The sequence below is a fragment of the Symphalangus syndactylus genome, chromosome 14 (genome assembly GCF_028878055.3).
Source record: "Symphalangus syndactylus isolate Jambi chromosome 14, NHGRI_mSymSyn1-v2.1_pri, whole genome shotgun sequence".
In the NCBI taxonomy this organism is placed as follows: Eukaryota; Metazoa; Chordata; class Mammalia; order Primates; family Hylobatidae; genus Symphalangus; species Symphalangus syndactylus.
Window position 1 is genome coordinate 55,681,207 of NC_072436.2, and position 20,212 is coordinate 55,701,418.

General features: G+C 49.8%; 2 protein-coding genes across 2 annotated transcripts in view; one reads left to right on the forward strand and one right to left on the reverse strand.

Annotated features, from left to right (window-relative positions):
- The window catches only part of SNRNP200 (small nuclear ribonucleoprotein U5 subunit 200), a 30,297-nt gene extending 19,688 nt beyond the window's left edge, over positions 1-10,609 (forward strand). The window contains exons 30-45 of the mRNA XM_055241297.2: positions 317-477; positions 1,079-1,306; positions 1,660-1,851; positions 1,951-2,129; positions 2,312-2,463; positions 3,742-3,850; positions 6,108-6,216; positions 6,662-6,851; positions 6,949-7,113; positions 7,302-7,423; positions 7,710-7,853; positions 7,945-8,121; positions 8,419-8,579; positions 8,675-8,756; positions 9,991-10,083; positions 10,185-10,609. Of these exons, the coding sequence (XP_055097272.1) occupies positions 317-477; positions 1,079-1,306; positions 1,660-1,851; positions 1,951-2,129; positions 2,312-2,463; positions 3,742-3,850; positions 6,108-6,216; positions 6,662-6,851; positions 6,949-7,113; positions 7,302-7,423; positions 7,710-7,853; positions 7,945-8,121; positions 8,419-8,579; positions 8,675-8,756; positions 9,991-10,083; positions 10,185-10,328 (2,408 nt within the window). The 3' untranslated portion in view covers positions 10,329-10,609. The remainder of the gene's footprint in view (positions 1-316; positions 478-1,078; positions 1,307-1,659; positions 1,852-1,950; positions 2,130-2,311; positions 2,464-3,741; positions 3,851-6,107; positions 6,217-6,661; positions 6,852-6,948; positions 7,114-7,301; positions 7,424-7,709; positions 7,854-7,944; positions 8,122-8,418; positions 8,580-8,674; positions 8,757-9,990; positions 10,084-10,184) is intronic.
- A 3,664-nt stretch (positions 10,610-14,273) lies between these two features.
- Positions 14,274-20,058, reverse strand: CIAO1 (cytosolic iron-sulfur assembly component 1). Its single transcript, XM_055241314.2, has 7 exons — positions 19,733-20,058; positions 18,757-18,905; positions 18,490-18,601; positions 18,302-18,390; positions 17,571-17,772; positions 16,868-16,955; positions 14,274-14,802 (listed from the first exon to the last, which is right to left on the reverse strand). The coding sequence occupies exons 1-7, from the start codon at positions 19,869-19,871 to the stop codon at positions 14,562-14,564; spliced, it is 1,020 nt and encodes a 339-aa protein (XP_055097289.1). The 5' UTR covers positions 19,872-20,058; the 3' UTR covers positions 14,274-14,561.
- Positions 20,059-20,212: the final 154 nt, after the last annotated feature.

Consider the following 20,212-nt stretch of genomic DNA (forward strand, 5'->3'; position numbering starts at 1 on the left):
CCGCATCCTAGTCCCTGAGAAGCAAAGAAGAATGTGTGGCTTCTTTTGCTTTGCTTTTGTTGTCATCCTACACATCTCCAGGGGACCTGGGCTCTTGATCTTGGCCTCTTCCCCTTTAACTGTTAAGTGGGAGCAGGTGAGGGGGTACAGTAGGGCCGGCTGGGAGTTAGAGGCTTGGATGCCATAGCTCCTCTGTCTGCACTCCAGAACTGCCTGACTTCATTTCTTATGTTGTCCTTTGTTTTGACAAGTGATCCACGTCCCAGTCCGTCTCTTCTTCTTGATACTCACACTGCTTTTTTCTGTTGGTTTCCAGTGTTTAACACTGTGTACAACAGTGACGACAACGTGTTTGTGGGGGCCCCCACGGGCAGTGGGAAGACCATTTGTGCAGAGTTTGCCATCCTGCGGATGCTGCTGCAAAGCTCGGAGGGGCGTTGTGTGTACATCACCCCCATGGAGGCCCTGGCAGAGCAGGTATGATGTGGCGCTGTGTCATGTGAATTTCCCAAGAAGCATTGCATCTGTGATTCCGTATAAAGGCTTTCTAAGCCCTGAAATTTGCAGGGTCATTTCCTCAGTTTGTGTATTAAAGAAAAGCCGCCCCAGCCAAGTGTGGTGGCTCACACCTGTTATCCCAGCACTTTGGGAGGCTGAGGCGGGCAGATCTCCTGAGATCAAGAGTTCGAGATCAGCCTGGCCAACATGGTGAAACCCTGTCTCTACTAAAAATACAAAAATTAGCTGGGTGTGGTGGCGTGTGCCTGTAATCCCAGATACTCAGGAGGCTGAGGCAGGAGAATTGCTTGAACCCGGGAGACAGAGGTTGCAGTGAGCCAAGATCACACCACTGCACTCCAGCCTGGCAAAAAGAGCGAGACTTCATCTCAAAAGAAAAAAAAAAAAAAAAGAAAAAGCTGCCCCATCGCATCGCATAGAGGCTGCTGTGGGATTAGAATGTAGCTTGAGATCTGCAGGTCAACAGGTCTCTCTGTTTGGCATCTCAGGTTTTCCTCATGTAAGTGAAAGATGCCTGGTATGACCTAGTGTTGTTCTGCCTCCCTCCTCTGCCTGCCAGGTATACATGGACTGGTATGAGAAGTTCCAGGACAGGCTCAACAAGAAGGTGGTACTCCTGACAGGCGAGACCAGCACAGACCTGAAGCTGCTAGGCAAAGGGAACATTATCATCAGCACCCCTGAGAAGTGGGACATACTTTCCCGGCGATGGAAGCAGCGCAAGAACGTGCAGAACATCAACCTCTTCGTGGTGGATGAGGTCCACCTTATCGGGGGCGAGAATGGGGTATGGCGTGACCTTGCAGCACAGATGAGGGACTGGGACTGACCAAGTGACCTTGGCATTGGGCCTAATGTTTGGGTCTGAGGACAGAGGCTCGGGGCTTCTCCCCAAAGGATTCTGCCTGCTGCCCTATTCCAAAGGGACAATGTTAACTTTTTTGGTAGTACTTTAGGAAAACAGTATTGTTTAGTGGAGGTTGGCTGCTGTGGAGGAGGTAGAACCAAAGACGTGAGAGCTCCTAGTTAGAAGGAAGAATGAGGTCATTTTGAGGCTGTTGGGCTGCTCACAAAGGGGACCTCCAGGCAGAGGATGGGAGCCTCGGCCTGCAGTGACCCTCCCTCCCTCCCTCTTTCCAGCCTGTCTTAGAAGTGATCTGCTCCCGAATGCGCTACATCTCCTCCCAGATTGAGCGGCCCATTCGAATTGTGGCACTCAGCTCTTCGCTCTCCAATGCCAAGGATGTGGCCCACTGGCTGGGCTGCAGTGCCACCTCCACCTTCAACTTCCATCCCAATGTGCGTCCCGTCCCCTTGGAGCTGCACATCCAGGTAGGACCCACTCTCCTCATCCGTCTGTGGGGTCTCACATAGATCCTGAGTGACCCAGGTCTGATAACCTTGGTGTCTTTTCTTCTTCCCGGTCGCCAGGGCTTCAACATCAGCCATACACAAACCCGCCTGCTCTCCATGGCCAAGCCTGTGTACCATGCTATCACCAAGCACTCGCCCAAGAAGCCTGTCATTGTCTTTGTCCCGTCTCGCAAGCAGACCCGCCTCACTGCCATTGACATCCTCACCACCTGTGCGGCAGACATCCAACGGCAGAGGTGGGCGGGGCCTGGCTTCTGGGGGTTGGGGTTAGGTTAAGTGAGGCTGGCCTACTCCAAGGGTGTCCTCTTTATGAGGGTGGGGTTAGCCCATGTTGCTCGGGGCCGGGTTCTGCACAGCTGGCAAGGTGTCTGCCAGGAATTGGACCACTCTGAGCTGAGCCAGTGCCCGTACCGCACAGGTTCTTGCACTGCACCGAGAAGGATCTGATTCCATACCTGGAGAAGCTAAGTGACAGCACTCTCAAGGAAACACTGCTAAATGGGGTGGGCTACCTGCATGAGGGGCTCAGCCCCATGGAGCGACGCCTGGTAGAGCAGCTCTTCAGCTCAGGTAAGTCAGGCCACGGAAGGGGAGCATAGCAAGGGTATCACCAAGTGGTAGTGTTAAACTTGAGAGGTGCGGGTGGCAGTGTTTTCTCTACAGCATACTAGACATTTTCAAAATACTGTTTAGGACACTTGGCTGTTAACTCATTTGATCCTCCCAAGAACCTCATGAGGCAGGTGAGACAAACACTATCCCTACTTGCCAGGTGAGAAAACAGGCAGACACATCAGGTTGTGCTATTTCAGAACCTGGTTTTCTAGAGTCCAGGACCTTTGGCCACCAGACTGCTGATTCTCCATGGATACCAGACTCCCCAAGTATATTAGTCCATTCTTGTATCGCTATAAAGAAATACCTGAGACTGGGTCATTTATAAAGAAAGGAGGTTTAATTGACTCACAGTTCTGCAGGCTGTACATGAAGCATGGTGTTATCTGCTTCTGGGAAGGCCTCAGGGAAGGCAAAGGGGAAGCAGGCATCTTATATGGCAGGAGCCAGGACCGAGAGAGTGAGTGGGGAGGTGCTACACACTTTTGAACAACCAGATCTTGTGAGAACTCACTCACTAGACAGTACCAAGGGTGGGTGGTACTGAACCATTCATGAGAACTCCGCCCCCATGAGCCAGTCATCTCCCACTAGGCCTTTGCTCCAACACTGGAGACTTCAGTTCAACGAGATTTGGTGGAGACACAGATCCAAACCATCTCACCAAGATAGTTAGACTTTAGAGATTAGCACAGAGGAGAGTTGATTCTCCCTTGAGCTCACTCTTGGTGGCCACTGTCCCTTGTTGCCCTGTGGCATTTTGTGCAAAGATTTACATTTTAACACGGCTTATTGGAGCCTCATTGGAGATCCTCCTGCCAGAATCACTTCCTGTCACTCTTTGGCCCTTGAATCTGCCTGTTTGGGGCATGCTTAGAGTGATCTCTGTTTTGCTGGCATGGCTGAGCCAGCCTGTGGCTACATGAGTGTTAGCACTTTCTGGTCAGAGGAGCAGTCCATCAGCAGTAGTTTTGCCTTGGTGTTCCTGGGCTTTGGGTTCTGTTCTACGATGACTTGTTTTCTCCTGGATAGTCCCAGAGCAAGGCACCAGCAGCGTGGAGCTACCTCATAGCAATGTGTTAGCTCTCATTCATGTTAGACCTTGTTCCTAGCCAGCCTTGCTATGAGTTCTGAAACATAGCACAGGGTAAGCCATGGCCTGCCCATGAGGCAGTGAGCCTGCTTCACCCAGAGACCCCTGCCCTCAGCCTTCCTCTCCCCTCTACTGCTCAGGGGCTATCCAGGTGGTGGTGGCTTCTCGGAGTCTCTGCTGGGGCATGAATGTGGCTGCGCACCTGGTAATCATCATGGACACCCAGTACTACAATGGCAAGATCCACGCGTGAGTACAACTGGTGCTCTGTGTTAGCACAGACCTCCTTCCTAAAATGAATGTGAATCTGCAGATACACAGAAAGTAAGCTAGGATGAAGAAAAGGTGTTAGGGAAGTTAATAGCTGAGATGCCACCAGAGCCAAGTGTTTGAGAGTTTTATGTCTCAATACCTAGGCTCACATTTGCTTTTTAGTCATTGTGCTTCCATATTCAGCAGTTGGGAGAGGTAGGAAGTTAGAGCCAGGAGGAATGTTTGACGTTGTGTCATTAACCTCAAACATCTTGTAGATGAGGAAAAGTGACTTGGTCAAGGTCATACATCTATATAGTGACAAGTAAGAAGCTAGAGGAGTGCTGAGTGCAGTGGCTAACACCTGTAATCCCAGCACTTTGGGAGGCTGAGGTGGGCGGATCACTTGAGGTCAGGAGTTCAAGACCAGTGTGGCTAACATGGTGAAACCCCCGTCTCTACTAAAAATACAAAAATTAGCTGAGTGTGGTGGCAGGTGCCTGTAATCCCAGCTGCTTAGGAGGCTGAGGCAGGAGAATCAGTTGAACCTGGGAGGCAGAGGCTACAGTGAGCTGAGATCCCACCATTGCACTCTAGCCTGGGCAACAGAGTGAGACTCCAACTCAAAAAAAAAAAAAAAAAGGCTGGGTGTGGTGGCTCACACCTGTAATCCCAGCACTTTGGGAGGGTAAGGTGGGCAGATCACCTGATATCAGGAGTTCAAGACCAGCCTTGCCAACATGACGAAACCCTGTCTCTACAAAAATACAAAAATTAGCCGGGCTTGATGGCAGATGCCTGTAATTCAAGCCACTCGCCTGTAGTTCAAGCCACTTGGGAGGCTGAGGTTGGAGAATCACTTGAACCCAGGAGGCAGAAGTTGCAGTGAGCCAAGATCGTGCCATTGCACTCCAGTCTGGGCAACAGAGTGGTACCCTATCTCAAAAACAAAAACAAAACAAAACAAAAAGGCCAGGTGTGGTGGCTCATGCCTGTAATCCCAGCACTTTGGGAGGCCAAGACAGGCGGATCATGAGGTCAGGAGTTCGAGACCAGTCTGACCAACATGGTGAAACCCTGTCTCTACTAAAAACACAAAAATTAGCCTGATGTGGTGGCACGCGCCTGTAATCCCAGCTACTTGGGAGGCTGAGGCAGGAGAATCGCTTGAACCCGGGAGGCAGAGGTTGCAGTGAGCTGAGATAGCGCCACTGCACTCCAGCCTGAGCCACAGAGCGAGACTCCATGTCAAAAATAAAAAAAGTTAGAAGAGTCAATCATTCTCAGAAAAAAGCCTGCATACTTTTTTTTCTTTTAAGACAATCTTGTTCTGTCATTTAGGCTGGAATGCAGTGGTATGATATCAGCCCACTACAGCCTCTGCCTCCCAGGCTCAAGCAATCATCCTGCCTCAATCTCCCAAGTAGCTGGGACTACCAGCATGTGCCACCACTCCCAGCTAATTTTTGCTTTTTTTTTTTGTATAGATGGGTTTTCACCATGTTGCCCAGGCTGGTCTTGAACTCCTAAGCTCAAGTGATCCACCCACCTCAGCCTCCCAAAGTGCTGGGATTACAGGCATGAGTTATGGTGCCTGGCCCAACACTTAATAACTTTTTCCTGAAATGCAGATTAGTTTGAAATGAATTTTATTTACGGGTTCATTTTTAATGTTTGAACCTGCTTCTAGGTAGGGTTAAAGTCAGGTGACTTGATGACTCACGAAATACACAGCTATGAAGTTTGGAAAGTGTGGTGGTATGCACCTGTAGTCCCACCTGCTCTGGAGGCTGAAGTGAGAGGATCACTTGAGCCTAGGAGGTCAAGGCTGCAGTGAGCCGTGGCTGTGCCACTGCACTCCAGTATGGACAGCAGAGCAAGACCCTGTATCAAAAAACAAATAGAAACAATAATAATTTTTTTAATTAAAGGAGAAAAGTTTGGGAAGTTTGACTTACATATTTGATCCTCGAATAGGGAGTTATTTTGGTTTTGGCATTAGATAGTTTTGTAGCTCAGTTCATGGCACTTGAGCAGCAAATTCATGGCCCTTACACTGAATACTAAAATGATGTACAGGCCAGCCAGTGAAGCTAGTTCTAAGTGCAGAGATTCATAAACAGAGTCGTGCTGTGATTTGACCATGTCTCCCTGTATTTACATTTTACTCTTACTTGGTGAAGGGAGTTGGGCCTCCTCAGCGTGGTCTCTGTGTTAAGGTGGGTTTTCCTTCTTTCCCTGCTTCTGTCACCAGCTATGTGGATTACCCCATCTACGACGTGCTTCAGATGGTGGGCCACGCCAACCGCCCTTTGCAGGACGATGAGGGGCGCTGTGTCATCATGTGTCAGGGCTCCAAGAAGGTCAGTCCTGGACTCATGTAGCCTCTTGGATCCGGAGCCTCAGAATGGATTCTTTAATCTTTTGATAGATGTCTTCAGTAACTTTAGTTTCTTAACTTCTGCCTCTCTTATTTACACAATTCTTTTGTAACGAGCCTGCCACCCACGTGGAATTTTGCTGCCTTTTGGTTTTGCTGCTGCCGTTGGCTCCACGTGTTGAGGTCTTCACCCTCTACTTGGTTCCCTCCCTCATTGGGCTGCTCACTGCTCTGCCCTCGTAACTTGCTGTACTTCTGTTCCCACTGCGTATTGTCATCAGTGATGCACTTTCTAAATGTGTGACTTCTTCCATTTTGGTATTAGTTAGGTCTCACAGAGGGACCATGCCCTGTTGATTTGCCCTTGGCCCTTTGTGACTGTGTTGTCACTAATTCTTTATTACTCCTTCTCCTTCTCCAACCCACAGGATTTCTTCAAGAAGTTCTTATATGAGCCATTGCCAGTAGAATCTCACCTGGACCACTGTATGCATGACCACTTCAACGCTGAGATCGTCACCAAGACCATTGAGAACAAGCAGGATGCTGTGGACTATCTCACCTGGACCTTTCTGTACCGCCGCATGACACAGAACCCCAATTACTACAACCTGCAGGGTCAGTGGGCTTGGGAGCACACGTGATCCTTTGGTGGTTCTCACAGTCTTTGCTGGGCATCTTCTCGAGGCTCCCCACTCTCCTCTCACCTCCATAGGCATCTCCCATCGTCACTTGTCAGACCACTTGTCAGAGCTGGTGGAGCAGACCCTGAGTGACCTGGAGCAGTCCAAGTGCATCAGCATCGAGGACGAGATGGACGTGGCGCCTCTGAACCTAGGCATGATCGCCGCCTACTATTACATCAACTACACCACCATTGGTGAGGCCCGGCATGGCCCGTGTCCTGTCTGTGGGAACCTTCTCACATGGGTCAGGAGCTCACTGGGATGAGAGGTTCGCCTGTGTTTGTCAGCGGGATGACACTGCAGGGGACAGCAGGGGAGCCCAGGCAGTTCTGCTCCTTCTCTGCCTGCATTTAGCTTCTCTCACATTTCTTTTTTCTGTCAGAGCTCTTCAGCATGTCCCTCAATGCCAAGACCAAGGTGCGAGGGCTTATCGAGATCATCTCCAATGCAGCAGAGTATGAGAACATTCCCATCCGGCACCATGAAGACAACCTCCTGAGGCAGGTGAGGACGGCAGACTTCAGGAGAACATTCTGGGAACAACAAACTTGGCCTGTGTGCCCAGAGCACATGGCATCCTTGCCACCAACACCCCCATACGCATCCCCTGACCCCCGCCATATGTCCCCCCCCTCCATACCTCCCTGACACCCATCTCCATCCCATTACCACCCACATGCCTCAGGGTGTTGAAGGGATTTGTGAGCCTGGGCCACGTGGTGTTTTGGCCTGAGCTGGTCTCAGGCAAGGTCACCTGTTCATCACCAGCTATTTTTCTTCCACTTTGTAGTTGGCTCAGAAGGTCCCCCACAAGCTGAATAACCCTAAGTTCAATGATCCGCACGTCAAGACCAACCTGCTCCTGCAGGCTCACTTGTCCCGCATGCAACTGAGTGCTGAGTTGCAGTCAGATACGGAGGAAATCCTTAGTAAGGTAGAGTGTGGGTGTGGGGCAGAGGGGCCAGTGGTGCTCTAAACATCTCAGCTCCAACTCCGCCCACTTTTGTACACCTTTTCCTGTTCAGGCAATCCGGCTCATCCAGGCCTGCGTGGATGTCCTCTCCAGCAATGGGTGGCTCAGCCCTGCTCTGGCAGCTATGGAACTGGCCCAGATGGTCACCCAAGCCATGTGGTCCAAGGACTCATACCTGAAGCAGCTGCCACACTTCACCTCTGAGCATATCAAACGTTGCACAGACAAGGTGAGCCGGGTCAGCCTAGAGGGTCGGGTGGGTGAGCCTGAGAGCCTAGTGTTGTGGACCGAGGGTGGGTTGCGGGAGGTGAGTCTCAGTAAGTTAAACTTTTAGTTATGGTTCCTCCAAAGGTGCTCCCTGTTGAGATGCTAGAGAGGCTGCCAACTGCGGGCCATGTTCTTTCTGCAGCTGTTTTATCTAGATGACTGGATAGTGCAGGAGGTAAAATTAGCAGCTCTTTGCTGCCTGTGTCATTTGCTCTTGACCTGTGTTCTCTCTTTCCTGACGTCTGAATACTCACTGTAGGGAGTGGAGAGTGTTTTCGACATCATGGAGATGGAGGATGAAGAACGGAATGCATTGCTTCAGCTGACTGACAGCCAGATTGCAGATGTGGCTCGCTTTTGTAACCGCTACCCTAATATCGAACTATCTTATGAGGTGGTAGATAAGGACAGCATCCGCAGGTAAGCCAGAGGTGGTGCCTGTTGGGCACAGCATGATAGTATGCTGTGAGCCCACTGCCCCATTGCTGATGTGCGCCCCTCCTCTCCCCCTGCAGTGGCGGGCCAGTTGTGGTGCTGGTGCAGCTGGAGCGAGAGGAAGAAGTCACAGGCCCTGTCATTGCGCCTCTCTTCCCGCAGGTGCGTCCTGGTAGCTGGCTTTGCCAAGTGTCAACTCACCCTATCCACTGGCTAGGTGCTTGGTACAAGGGCACACTGTCCCTGAGGGAGGGAAACTTTAGACTGATAATGAGCTCACGAGGCTGAGAATTAATCTTGAGGCTATGGGTTTTTTTTTGTTTGTTTCTGCTTAAACAATTTAGGGCCGGGCGCAGTGGCTCACGCCTGTAATCCCAGCACTTTGGGAGGCCGAGGCGGGCAGATCATGAGGTCAGGAGTTCGAGACCAGCATGGCCAACATAGTGAAACCCTGTCTCTACTAAAAATACAAAAATTAGCTGCGTGTGGTGGTAGGCACCTGTAGTCCCAGCTACTCGGGAGGTTGAGGCAGGAGAATTGCTTGAACTCGGGAGATGGAGGCTGCAGCGAGCTGAGATCGCCCCACTGCACACCAGCCGAGTGTGAGACGTCTCAAAAGAAAAAACACACACAATTTAGATGACTGGTCATTGTTAAGCCCGTCAGTTGTGTCGTGTTGTCCATCTCCCTGACTATTTAAGATGCATTTGTCTAACTCCGATGGCTCCAGGACACTTGGGCTTTCCTGGTTGTTTCTTCTTTTTTCTCACTGCCACTTACTGTGCTTCTGGGTGCTTGGTTTTTTACCACCAGAAATAAATTCTGGTTCTCTTTATATGGGAGAATAATTGAAGGTTGACAGCAGAAACCAGATACTGTCATGTTTAATTCTGTAAACTAATTGTTTCATAGGCTCTGAGTAAAGAGTGCTTTTAACTGGGACTCTTGGTCTTTGTGACAGTGGGGTGGCCCGTAGACAGGGCTGCAAGGCCTGCTGTGGATCATCTCTGCACATTCAGCTCTTTGTTAAGCTTTTTCTCATCTGGCAGATTTGCCTTGTACTTAAAAGTATCTCTGAGGAACTCAAAGCTACTAGGCCTCAAAGACTAGACCTCTAATAGTAGTACCTTGGACTTAGTGGCAGGTACTAAGTGGGAGAAGGTACCTTGGCACAAGGAAATGAGCCAGAACCAACAAATGAGTTCATCTACTTAAAAAATTAAGTCTGTTTGAGACAACTTTTGATAGTATTAAAATGTTATATCTAATTGTATTTCGGGAAGAAACTTTGGAAAGCTATCTGATTTTTGTTTTCTTTTGTAACTGTACCATTTTCATGGTTGCCTATGGTCATCAAGTTTTACATGCTGAAATTCTTGGTTTTGGATCACTGCAGAAACGTGAAGAGGGCTGGTGGGTGGTGATTGGAGACGCCAAGTCCAATAGCCTCATCTCCATCAAGAGGCTGACCTTGCAGCAGAAGGCCAAGGTGAGTGTGTCCACTGGCCCCAGCATTTGTTCTGGCATGGGGGAAGGGTGAGAATGCTTCTCGTGTCCATGCTCATCCTGATTTCTGCCTGCTCTTTCTAGGTGAAGTTGGACTTTGTGGCCCCAGCCACTGGTGCCCACAACTACACTCTGTACTTCATGAGTGACGCTTACATGGGATGTGACCAGGAGTACAAATTCAGCGTGGATGTGAAAGAAGCTGAGACGGACAGTGATTCAGATTGAGTCCCGAGGCATTTACTTTTGGGTAAAGGAGAGTAGAGCCTGAATTAGGAATGTGTACATTGTAGGGATCCTGGTTGTGGGGACCAGGTCTATGGGCCTCAGGTCTGGCCAGCCAGGGCTGGTGCTGTCCCCGCCCACCTCCACTTCCTTTCCCTTGCTCACTCTGGATCCAGTGACAGCAGATGTCATGGGTCAAGCATAAATCATATATAGCATTTTCAGGCATGTTCCTGGTAGTTCTTTTGAGTCTGACATTCTAATAAAATAATTTGTAGAAACCATTCGTCTTTGCAGTGATTCCAAATTAAAAGTTTTCTTTCTCTATCCTGAGGGCATGGCCAAAAAGATGTGGTTTTTTTTTTAGCCAGGAACGTGCTTGTAATGAGTACGTCTGGAGGACAGACCTGCTCATTAGGTGTGCTGTCCCCTGTAGCCTTGAGTCAGCCCGGAGGAGGGAACATGCGACTGTGGCCTGGCCTCAGTGGTACCCACACATCAGCACTACCACAAGAACCAACACTGAGCCTCGGAAGCTAGATCACAGGTTAGGGGTTTCTCTAGATGGGGGTTCTGAAATCTGCGGTGTCTGCTCCTGGGAGGCAGCATCAGAAAGGGCACGAAGGCCGGGCGCAGTGGCTCACGCTTGTAATCCCAGCACTTTGGGAGGCCGAGACGGGCGGATCACGAGGTCAGGAGATCCAGACCACGGTGAAACCCCGTCTCTACTAAAAATACAAAAAATTAGCCGGGCGTGGTGGCAGGCGCCTGTAGTCTCAGCTACTCGGAGAGGCTGAGGCAGGAGAATGGCGTGAACCCGGGAGGCGGAGCTTGCAGTGAGCCGAGATTGCGCCACTGCACTCCAGCCTGGGCGACAGAGCGAGACTCCGTCTCAAAAAAAACAAACAAAAAAAAAGGGCACGAAATGTACCAGCTGGATGTGACCCAGTCTTAATATAACAGGTTTTCTAATCCAGATCTTCCGACTGTCTTCAAATTCTTACCTTCTGTTCTTTAGATTAAATGCACACAAAATTGAAAGATGATTCTGAAGGGCAGTTTCCTCAGGGTAGCAGCTTTCAAATGATTTGGTCTTAGGACCTCTTTACACTACTAAAAACTAATAAACTCAAAGAGGTTTTTTTTTTCTTTTTAAATAACAAATTTATTTTTCACAGTTCTGGAGGTTGCCCCAAAAAACTTTTATTATCTAGGTTAAGGTTAATGCACTTTTAAATCATAATGTTAACTTTTTTTTTTTAAATAGAGACCGAGTTTAGCCATGTTGCCCAGGCCGATCTTGAATTCCTGAGCTCAAGTGATCCGCCCACCTCATCCTCCCAAAGTGCTGGGATTACAGGCATGAGCCACCATGCCCCCAGCCCACGTTAACATTTTTTATGAAGAATAACTTCCAAAACAATCCAAGGACAAGGGTGGCATTTTACAGTCTCTTTAGTATCTTGTTATAATAAGAAACAGTTGAATTCTTACAGCTGCTTCTACATCCAAACTGTTTTTTGTTGAAGCTGACTTCACACAGATATGCAGTTGGAAAAGTTTTTAAAATAGCCTTTTCAGCTAATTGTGGCTATTCTTTGATACCACACCAAGACTACAAGCGATTTTTTTTTTTTTTTTTTGAAATGGAGTCTTGCTCTGCCGCCCAGGCTGGAGTCCAGTGGCACGATCTCGGCTCACTGCAACCTCCACCTCCACCTCCCCGGTTCAAGCTGTTCTCCTGCCTCAGCCTCTCGAGTAGCTGGGACTACAAGGGACCTGCCATCACGCCCAGCTAATTTTTGTAATTTTAGTAGAGACGGGCTTTCACCATATTGGCCAGACTGGTCTTGAACTCCTGACCTTGTGATCCACCTGCCTTGGCCTCCCAAAGTGCTGGGATTATAGGCGTGAGCCACCGCGCCCAGCTTACTACAAGTCATAGTTTCTTAAAGGCAATGTGGACTCCGAAAACTTAATGCACTTATATTGTTAATACATTAAAATCCACTGGCCTTACACTTTTGAATGAATCTTTGAGCCATGCATGATTTTGTAACATCATGTACTGGTCACTTGGAAAAATGGTTCATTGAATTCTTCCAAATGAAATGCATTTCATTATACAAATCACATTTGTTAATATCCTCAACAATAAAGCTCATGGTGGAGTACAGATTTTCAGAAATTCTAATTTTTGCTTGAAAGCTCTCTTTTGTCATTGGCAACACTATCAGTTGTTTCCCTTGAAGTGAGAGGCTCATTCCATTCATTTTCCTGAAAGTATCAGCCAAATATTCAAGTCTAAATACCGTAATCTGCTAGTTCTTTCAACTCTAAAGGGCATGCCTTGAACAGTCAATTCAGCTTGCAACTCAATTGTGTAACTGCTTTTCCTCAAGGCACCCATACTTTAGTGCACAGCAGTATGAAGTATGAAGCATGCTTCCAATTTTCTCAGAATATTTTAAGTTCTCAAGGTCAACTTTTTTTTTTTTTTGAGACAGGGTTTCACTCTTGTTGCCCAGGCTGGAGTGCAATGGTGTGATCTCGGCTCACTGCAACCTCCACCTACCGGATTCAAGCGATTCTCTTGCCTCAGCCTCCTGAGTAGCTGGAATTACAGGCATGCACCACCATGCCCAGCTAATTTTGTATTTTTAGTAGAGACGAGGTTTCTCCATGTTGGTCAGCCTGGCCTCGAACTCCCGACCTCAGGTGATCCGCCCGCCTCAGCCTCCCAAAGTGCTGGGATTACATGCGTGAGCCACTGCGCTGGCTAGGTCAACATTTAATAGTTAACCATTGCTATTTGTTCTATCAAGGACATGTCAAAACTACTGGAAGTTTGCTGCCACCACCTTGATTCATGCCGCAGTGCCAACAGTTGACCTCACAGATCCTGAGTCTTGGGACTCCCAGGATCTGCAGACTACATTCTTTGAGAACCACTACTCTAGGTACCGCCCCACTATCTTTCTAAAATCTAAGGTCACAGCTTAAACTTAAGGGAAGGCTGTAGTTCTGGAGGCCATTGTCACATTAGAACCCATTGAGAAGTGACTGTCAAAGAGACTTGAGTGAGCCTGAAACTGCCTGCTGATGGCAGTGTTTCTCAACTGGTTTTCATTGCCAGTTCCCTAGGGAGCCTTCTTCCTGATCACTCCCTGCCATGAAAATGGAATATCACAGCCACACTATATGTGTTGTGGGCCTTAGGAGGGCCACAAACAACTGTCTTGATTTTTTTTTTATCCTTACTGAAGAACCAATTTGCATCCCTGTTGAGAATATAGGGCTTGTGGCCAGTAATAACTCTCCCTTTTAGGGTTCCTGTCTTTCCCCATTTTTTTCTATCCCCAGTTGCCATCACAGCATAACAACGGTGCAGGAGGTATATGAGGGTTTCTAAGGGAAAGCAGAGGTGCCCCTCAAACCTACATTCAGAAAAAAATTTCCTTGCCGGGCGCGGTGGCTCACGCTTGTAATCCCAGCACTTTGGGAGGCCAAGGCGGGCGGATCATGAGGTCAGGAGATCGAGACCACGGTGAAACCCCGTCTCTACTAAAAATACAAAAAAATTAGCCGGGCGTGGTGGTGGGCGCCTGTAGTCCCAGCTACTCAGAGAGGCTGAGGCAGGAGAATGGCGTGAACCCAGGAAGCGGAGCTTGCAGTGAGCCAAGATTGCGCCACTGCACTCCAGCCTGGGCGACAGAGCGAGACTCCGTCTCAAAAAAAAAAAAAAAAAAGAAGAAAAAAAAGAAAAAAATTTCCTTCATTATTGATTGGATGTCTTAAATGCAAAGACTTACACAGAAACTGGGAAGGCAGGACCTATTTCAGACAATGATTCACCATGGAATTTTTATGAATATCCTTATAAAATAGGACTTGGGATGCAGATGGATTATTTAAGTCTTGCAACTTCAGAAAGTCCTGAGACACATATAGTGATTATAAATAGTATATTTACCTCCAAAAAATTTAACACTGTGCCCTAATGCAAGAAAAATCTGTGGTATAACAATGTACTGATGTTCTGTAGCTCTTTACTGAAGGCATCGTGTCAAAAGGAGGGGAAGGAGAGCAATTCTGTGGCTCCACACTTCTACCCAAGTCTGAAGAGAAGTGAGCCAAGTTAAATGAAGGTCAAGGATGCTCCTCCTGGTCGTCTCAGGGGCTGGTAAAGTCTTATGTTTTCTGGGGAGTCATTACTCTGTCCAAAGTTGAGGTAGCTCAGAGGCCTTCAGGCCGCTGATACTTCCAGAAGGCCACCTCCCCATCATCACTGCAGGAGGCCAGTAGCCCTGGCTCCTTGGGGTTCCAGGCCACACAGTTGACATCCTGGGAATGGGCCTGATGCAAGTGGGCTGTCAGGGAGAAGGTGGGCTGCTGTGGATCCGAGTTGGGATCCTCCTGAAACACGCGGATCGCGTCATCCCCACAAGCTGTGGCCAGAGCCCCTGTCAGCTGACACCTGGAAGGAAAGTGACATCAGTGGGTATACCTGACTAGTTAGGCCAGAGAGACCTGTTCCATAGTTCCTGGCCTGTTCTCTTCCCTAACTTCAGGACTCAGCTAAAAACCTCTTATTAAAATGTTTCCTTAACTAATAAGGAGTCACAAATATCACCCACTTACATCTTCAGATGCTGCAATCTAGTTCTTTCCCCTACTATGATTATCCTAAAAAACGATATGCAATTATGAACTGCACTTTCCTCACTTGGCATAAGCAGTTTCCCATGTCATAAAGTATTTTTTTTTTTTTTTTTTTTGAGACGGAGTCTCGCTGTCGCCCAGGCTGGAGTGCAGTGGCGTGATCTCAGCTCACTGCAGGCTCCGCCCCCTGGGGTTCACGCCATTCTCCTGCCTCAGCCTCCCACGTAGCTGGGACTATAGGCGCCCGCCACCTTGCCCGGCTAATTTTTTGTATTTTTAGTAGAGACAGGGTTTCACCGTGTTAGCCAGGATGGCCTCGATCTCCTGACCTCGTGATCCGCCCGCCTCGGCCTCCCAAAGTGCTGGGATTACAGGCGTGAGCCACCGCGCCCAGCCTATTTTTTTGTTTGAGATGGCGTCTCGCTGTGTTGCCCAGGCTGGAGTGCAGTGGCATGATCTTGGCTCACTGCAACCTCCCCCGCCCAGGTTCAAGCGATTCTCCTGCCTCAGCCTCCTGAGTAGCTGGGACTACAGGCATGTGCCACCATGCCAGGCTAATTTTTGTATTTTCAGTAGAGACAGGGTTTCATCACGTTGGACAGGCTGGTCTCAAACTCCAGACCTCAAGTGATCCACCTGCCTCAGCCTCCCAAAGTGCTGGGATTACAGGCATGAGCCATGGGGCCCGGCCATCATAAACTATTATTTTTCTTTAGACAGAGTCTCGCTCTATCACCAGACTGGAGTGCAGTGGCACAATCTCGGCTCACTGCAACCTCTGCCTCCCGGGTTCAAGCAACTCTCCTGCCTCAGCCTCTGAGTAGCTGGGATTGGGTGCGCGCCACCACGCCCAGCTAATTTTTGTATTTTTAGTAGAGATGGGGTTTCATCATGTTGGTCAGGCTGGTCTTGAACTCCTGACCTCATGATTCACTCACCTCGGCCTCCCAAAGTGTTGGGATTACAGGCGTGAGCCACCGCGCCCGGCCCCATCATAAAGTATTCTTAACCCCTTTCTTTAAACAATGATATAACAAGCTGAGTCCTACCATAATTTACTTAAGTTCACTTTTGTTGAATAGGTGATTCCCAAATGTTTGCTAATATAAAGCAAGCTTAAGTGCTCAGTTTTTTTCACTGTTTTGGATTTCCTAGGGATCAATTCTCAGGGCCAGAACTACCCTCTGACCTACTCTTCTATATGAATAGTGCAGCTTTTCCAGCTTCCACAAGGGCAGAGTCAGTGTTACCCATAAAAACCTCAGCCACTGCCAGGTACAGTGGCTCACGCCTGTAATCCCAGCACTTTGGGAGGCCAAGGTGGGTGGATCATGAGGTCAGGAGATCGAGACTATCCTGGCTAACGCGGTGAAACCCCGTCTCTACTAAAAATACAAAAAATTAGCCAGGCGTGGTGGCGGGTGCCTGTAATCCCAGCTACTTGGGAGGCTGAGGAAGGAGAATGGCGTGAACCCGGGAGGCGGAGCTTGCAGTGAGCTGAGATCACACCACTGCACTCCAGCCCGGGCTGCAGAGTGAGACTGTCTCAAAAACAAAAAACAAACAAAAAAACAAACAAAAAAAACCCAAAAACCTCAGCCATGAATGCACAGATTCAATAATAACTTCTGGACAGCACGAGCTGTGTGAACCCCTAGCACTGGTGCTGCCCTCACAGCCTGGGACTGTTCTCTGCTCCTGTGAATGCCAGCCCAGCCAGCTCTAAACCAGCATGGTAGAGTCAGGCCTGATAAGGAATGGGGGTGGCTGCCCTCAATTCCCAAGCACTCCCCCAGGGTTGCAGAGGACTGCATAGGGCATGCCTTCTCTAAAATCCCTGATTTATGGGGATGGGATGGGGGTGGGGGATGGAGTCTTACCAAGCAATGTCATAAATGGTCCTTGAGTGGAAGCCGGACAAAGTACAGATACATTTCCAACTGGGGTCAGAGCCACTGCATGCCACCCCTGCAAGACAGACTTCTCTTATCCTTAAGACGTTCCTATGTCCTGGGCACCTCAAAGGAGAACCTAACTTACCTTCCCTCACCCTCATCTTCAACTGACTATGAGTCCGCGTCTCCATTCATGTCCCCATCCCCACTGGTCTGCCTTACACACTACAGCCAGACTGGCCTTTCTCAAGCAGAATTCGGAGAAGGAAACGTCCCTGTTCTGTTGCAGATTGTATGTAACTACTTTGTGTGCCTGTAAAGGCCACCCACCAGCCGACCCAACCCACTTTATTCCTCTCCAAACCCTAGATGTCCTATGCCCCATTTAAATGAATTACCACCCCTCACGTAAGTCTAAGCATTCCCACCATCATCTTTACTCACACTGTTGAGTTTTCACTTGAATTCTCACGTAAAATTCTCATGTTAAAATCCTACATACCCTTTTAAATTCAGATGAAACGGCCCGTTCTACAAAGCTTTCCTGATTCTTCCAGCACTCTATCCAGAGCCCTCTTGTGGCACATCTTACCTTTTACCCTAATTTGCTCTGACTCATGTACGTGTCTTAGCAGACTGTGAACCTCTTGAGAGATGGGTCTTCTTTAGCTCTACTAATGGATCTCACCTTGTTCATTGCCTGGTAGATACTGATGCCAGATGCGCACAGTACGGTCATCACTACAAGACGCCAGGCGCTGGCCACTCGGGTCAAAGGCCAAGCTCCATACAGTGGATTCATGGCCCTCAAGGGTGGCACAGCATACCCAGTCATCCTCTTCCTCCCGGTACAGCTTCACTGTGTCATCGTAGCTGGCAGAAGCTAAGAGCTGGGGGAAGAGGGAAAGGAAACCCAACATGTGTCTGTGTGGCCCAGGAAGTAAAGGACAGGTCAGTCCCGGGGATCTGCTTTTATTTTATTTTATTATTTGAGACGAAGTTTGCTCTTGTTGCCCAGGCTGGAGTGCAACAGCACGATCTCGGCTCACTGTAACCCCCGTCTCCTGGGTTCAAGCGATTCTCCTGCCTCAGCCTCCAGAATAGCTGGGATTACAGGCATGTGCCACCATGCCCAGCTAATTCTGTATTTTTAGTAGAGATGGAGTTTCATCACGTTGGCCAGGCTGGTCTCGAACTCCTGACCTCAGATGATCCACCCACCATGGCCTCCCAAAGTGCTGAGATTATAGGTGTGAGCCACCACACGCAGCCGGATCTGTTTTTATAAAGGGACTAATGTTTTTTGTTCACAGATGAAGGTCTCTGTAAAAGCTAGATTAAGGCTGAAAAGCAGAGGAAGGCTGGGCACAAGCCTGCACACCAGAGCCCTTCCCACAAGAGACCCTGCCTGACTCTTACCTCCTGACTTGGGTGCCAAACCACATGCTTGACGTCCTGTGTGTGAGAGTTGAGAACACTGACACATTCATACTCATCCTCTTCATCAACTGTGGGAGAGAAAAAGGGGACCCAAGAGCTGACCCTGTCAGGGACACGGAGGGGGCTGTCGGGTGGTTCCCAATGCACCTGGAGGGACCTGGACTCACCTTCCCAGACCCAAACGCTCTTATCTCGGCTGCAAGTGGCCAGGAGGTTGCCAGATGGGGCCCAAGCCACTGACTTGACCTCATTTTCATGGCCCTCGAGAGTGGTTACACACTGTGAAAGGGGAAGGAAAATGAGAATTAACAGCAGCTAACACCCCTAAGGCCCTTCCCATGGGTACAGCACAACTGGCGCAGGTTGGCTCAGGTTCCTGAACCAGCCCTGGGGAGGAAACAGGCAATAATTCTGGTCCCAACCAGCCTGGGTACCTCAAAGTCATCCTGGTTCTTCTTCCAAATGCAAGTGGTAGCATCAAAGCTGGCAGAGGCCAGGTAATTACCGCAGGGGGACCAGGCTACCTTCCGCACGGTGCGCTGGTGGCCTTCAGAAAGGACAGACTTGCAGATCCAGCTGTCACCTAAAGGTGGAGCGCAGGCCAGGCTCTGGAGCTGGGTGCAGCACCATGAAGCCATTCAATATCGGGGGCTAGCACTGGAGTCAAGCTAGTGGGGGAAAGCTGAGGGAGTGTATTTCACAGCTTTTACAAAGATGCAACTGAATCTACTTCCTCTGGAGTCTTTTTTTTTTTTTTTTTTTTTTGAGACGGAGTTTTTGCTCTGATGCCCAGGCTGGAGTGCAATGGCACAATCTCGGCTCACTGCAACCTTCGCCTCCTGGGTTCAAGGGATTCTCCTGCCTCAGCCTCCCGAGTAGCTGGAATTACAGGTGCCCGCCACCACGCCCAGCTAATTTTGTATTTTTAGTAGAGACGGGGTTTCACCATGTTGGCCAGGCTGGTCTCGACCTCTTGACCTCAGGTGATCTACCTGCCTCTGCTTCCCAAACTGCTAGGATTACGGGCGTGAGCCACCGCGCCCAACCTCTGGGGCATCTTTCTAAAACAAATCTGATCTAAAATTGCTTATTGGTTCCCCAATGCCCTCGGGATAAAATGTGACAATCCAGTCGCAAGTTACTCTGAAGGCCACTTTCCTAACACCTCTCTTTTCCCATTTTCCTGCCTCAGCAGCTAACACAATTCCCTTGACATTTCAGCTTGTCTGCTGACGTTTTTCCTCCCAACAGCCTCAGACTTCTTTGCCTGTAAAGCCCTTCTCGGGGTGGCTAACATCCGACTCTACCTCCGCCAGGAACAGGTTCAGCCTCCCCTGCAGGCTGAGCGCCCGCCCTACCCGCAGGCGGAGCCCTCACTGCCGAGGGCCGCGCAGCCAGGCTGGGCCTTACCCTCCGTGCCCCAGATGCGGATTCTCCGGTCGCCGCCGCACGAGGCCAGCAGGGTCCCCGCGGGGTTCCAGGCCAGGAACCAGCAGCGGGAGTCCGGGTGCGCCGGGACACGGCCCAGCAGCACCAGCGAGTCCTTCATGGCGGCCTCACGCACGGGGAGGTGGGGGCGGGCAGGGTCCGCTGCGCAGACAGCGTGTCTCACTGCGCGCGTCTGAGCACCGCCCACTCCAGGCTTCTGCTGCCGACAGAGGCTCCCGCTTCCGCCGAAGGACCTGGGTCACCCCGGGAACTCAACTCCCAACTGCTGCGACCGCGATACCCTATGGGAGTTGTAGTCGCTCCCCTCACCTCGGCAGGGAAAGCATCGCGGGACCGCCTCGAACTACCAGTCCCGTGAGGCCCTGCGCAGGGCCGGCAGCGCGCCCAGGCTGTGACGCGCACGGGGGACTGGGCGGGGAGCCGGAGGAGGCGGAGGCAGAG

Bases quoted from the DNA above. Each gene is read 5' to 3' on its own strand.
- CIAO1 (XM_055241314.2), bottom strand. From the start codon at position 19,871: ATGAAGGACTCGCTGGTGCTGCTGGGCCGTGTCCCGGCGCACCCGGAC. The intron at 18,391-18,489 runs GTGAGTCCAGGT...TCTCTCCCACAG, and splicing joins GAGCGTTTGGGTCTGGGAAG to TTGATGAAGAGGATGAGTAT. The intron at 14,803-16,867 runs GTAAGACTCCAT...CTTTCCTTCCAG, and splicing joins ACCATTTATGACATTGCTTG to GTGTCAGCTGACAGGGGCTC.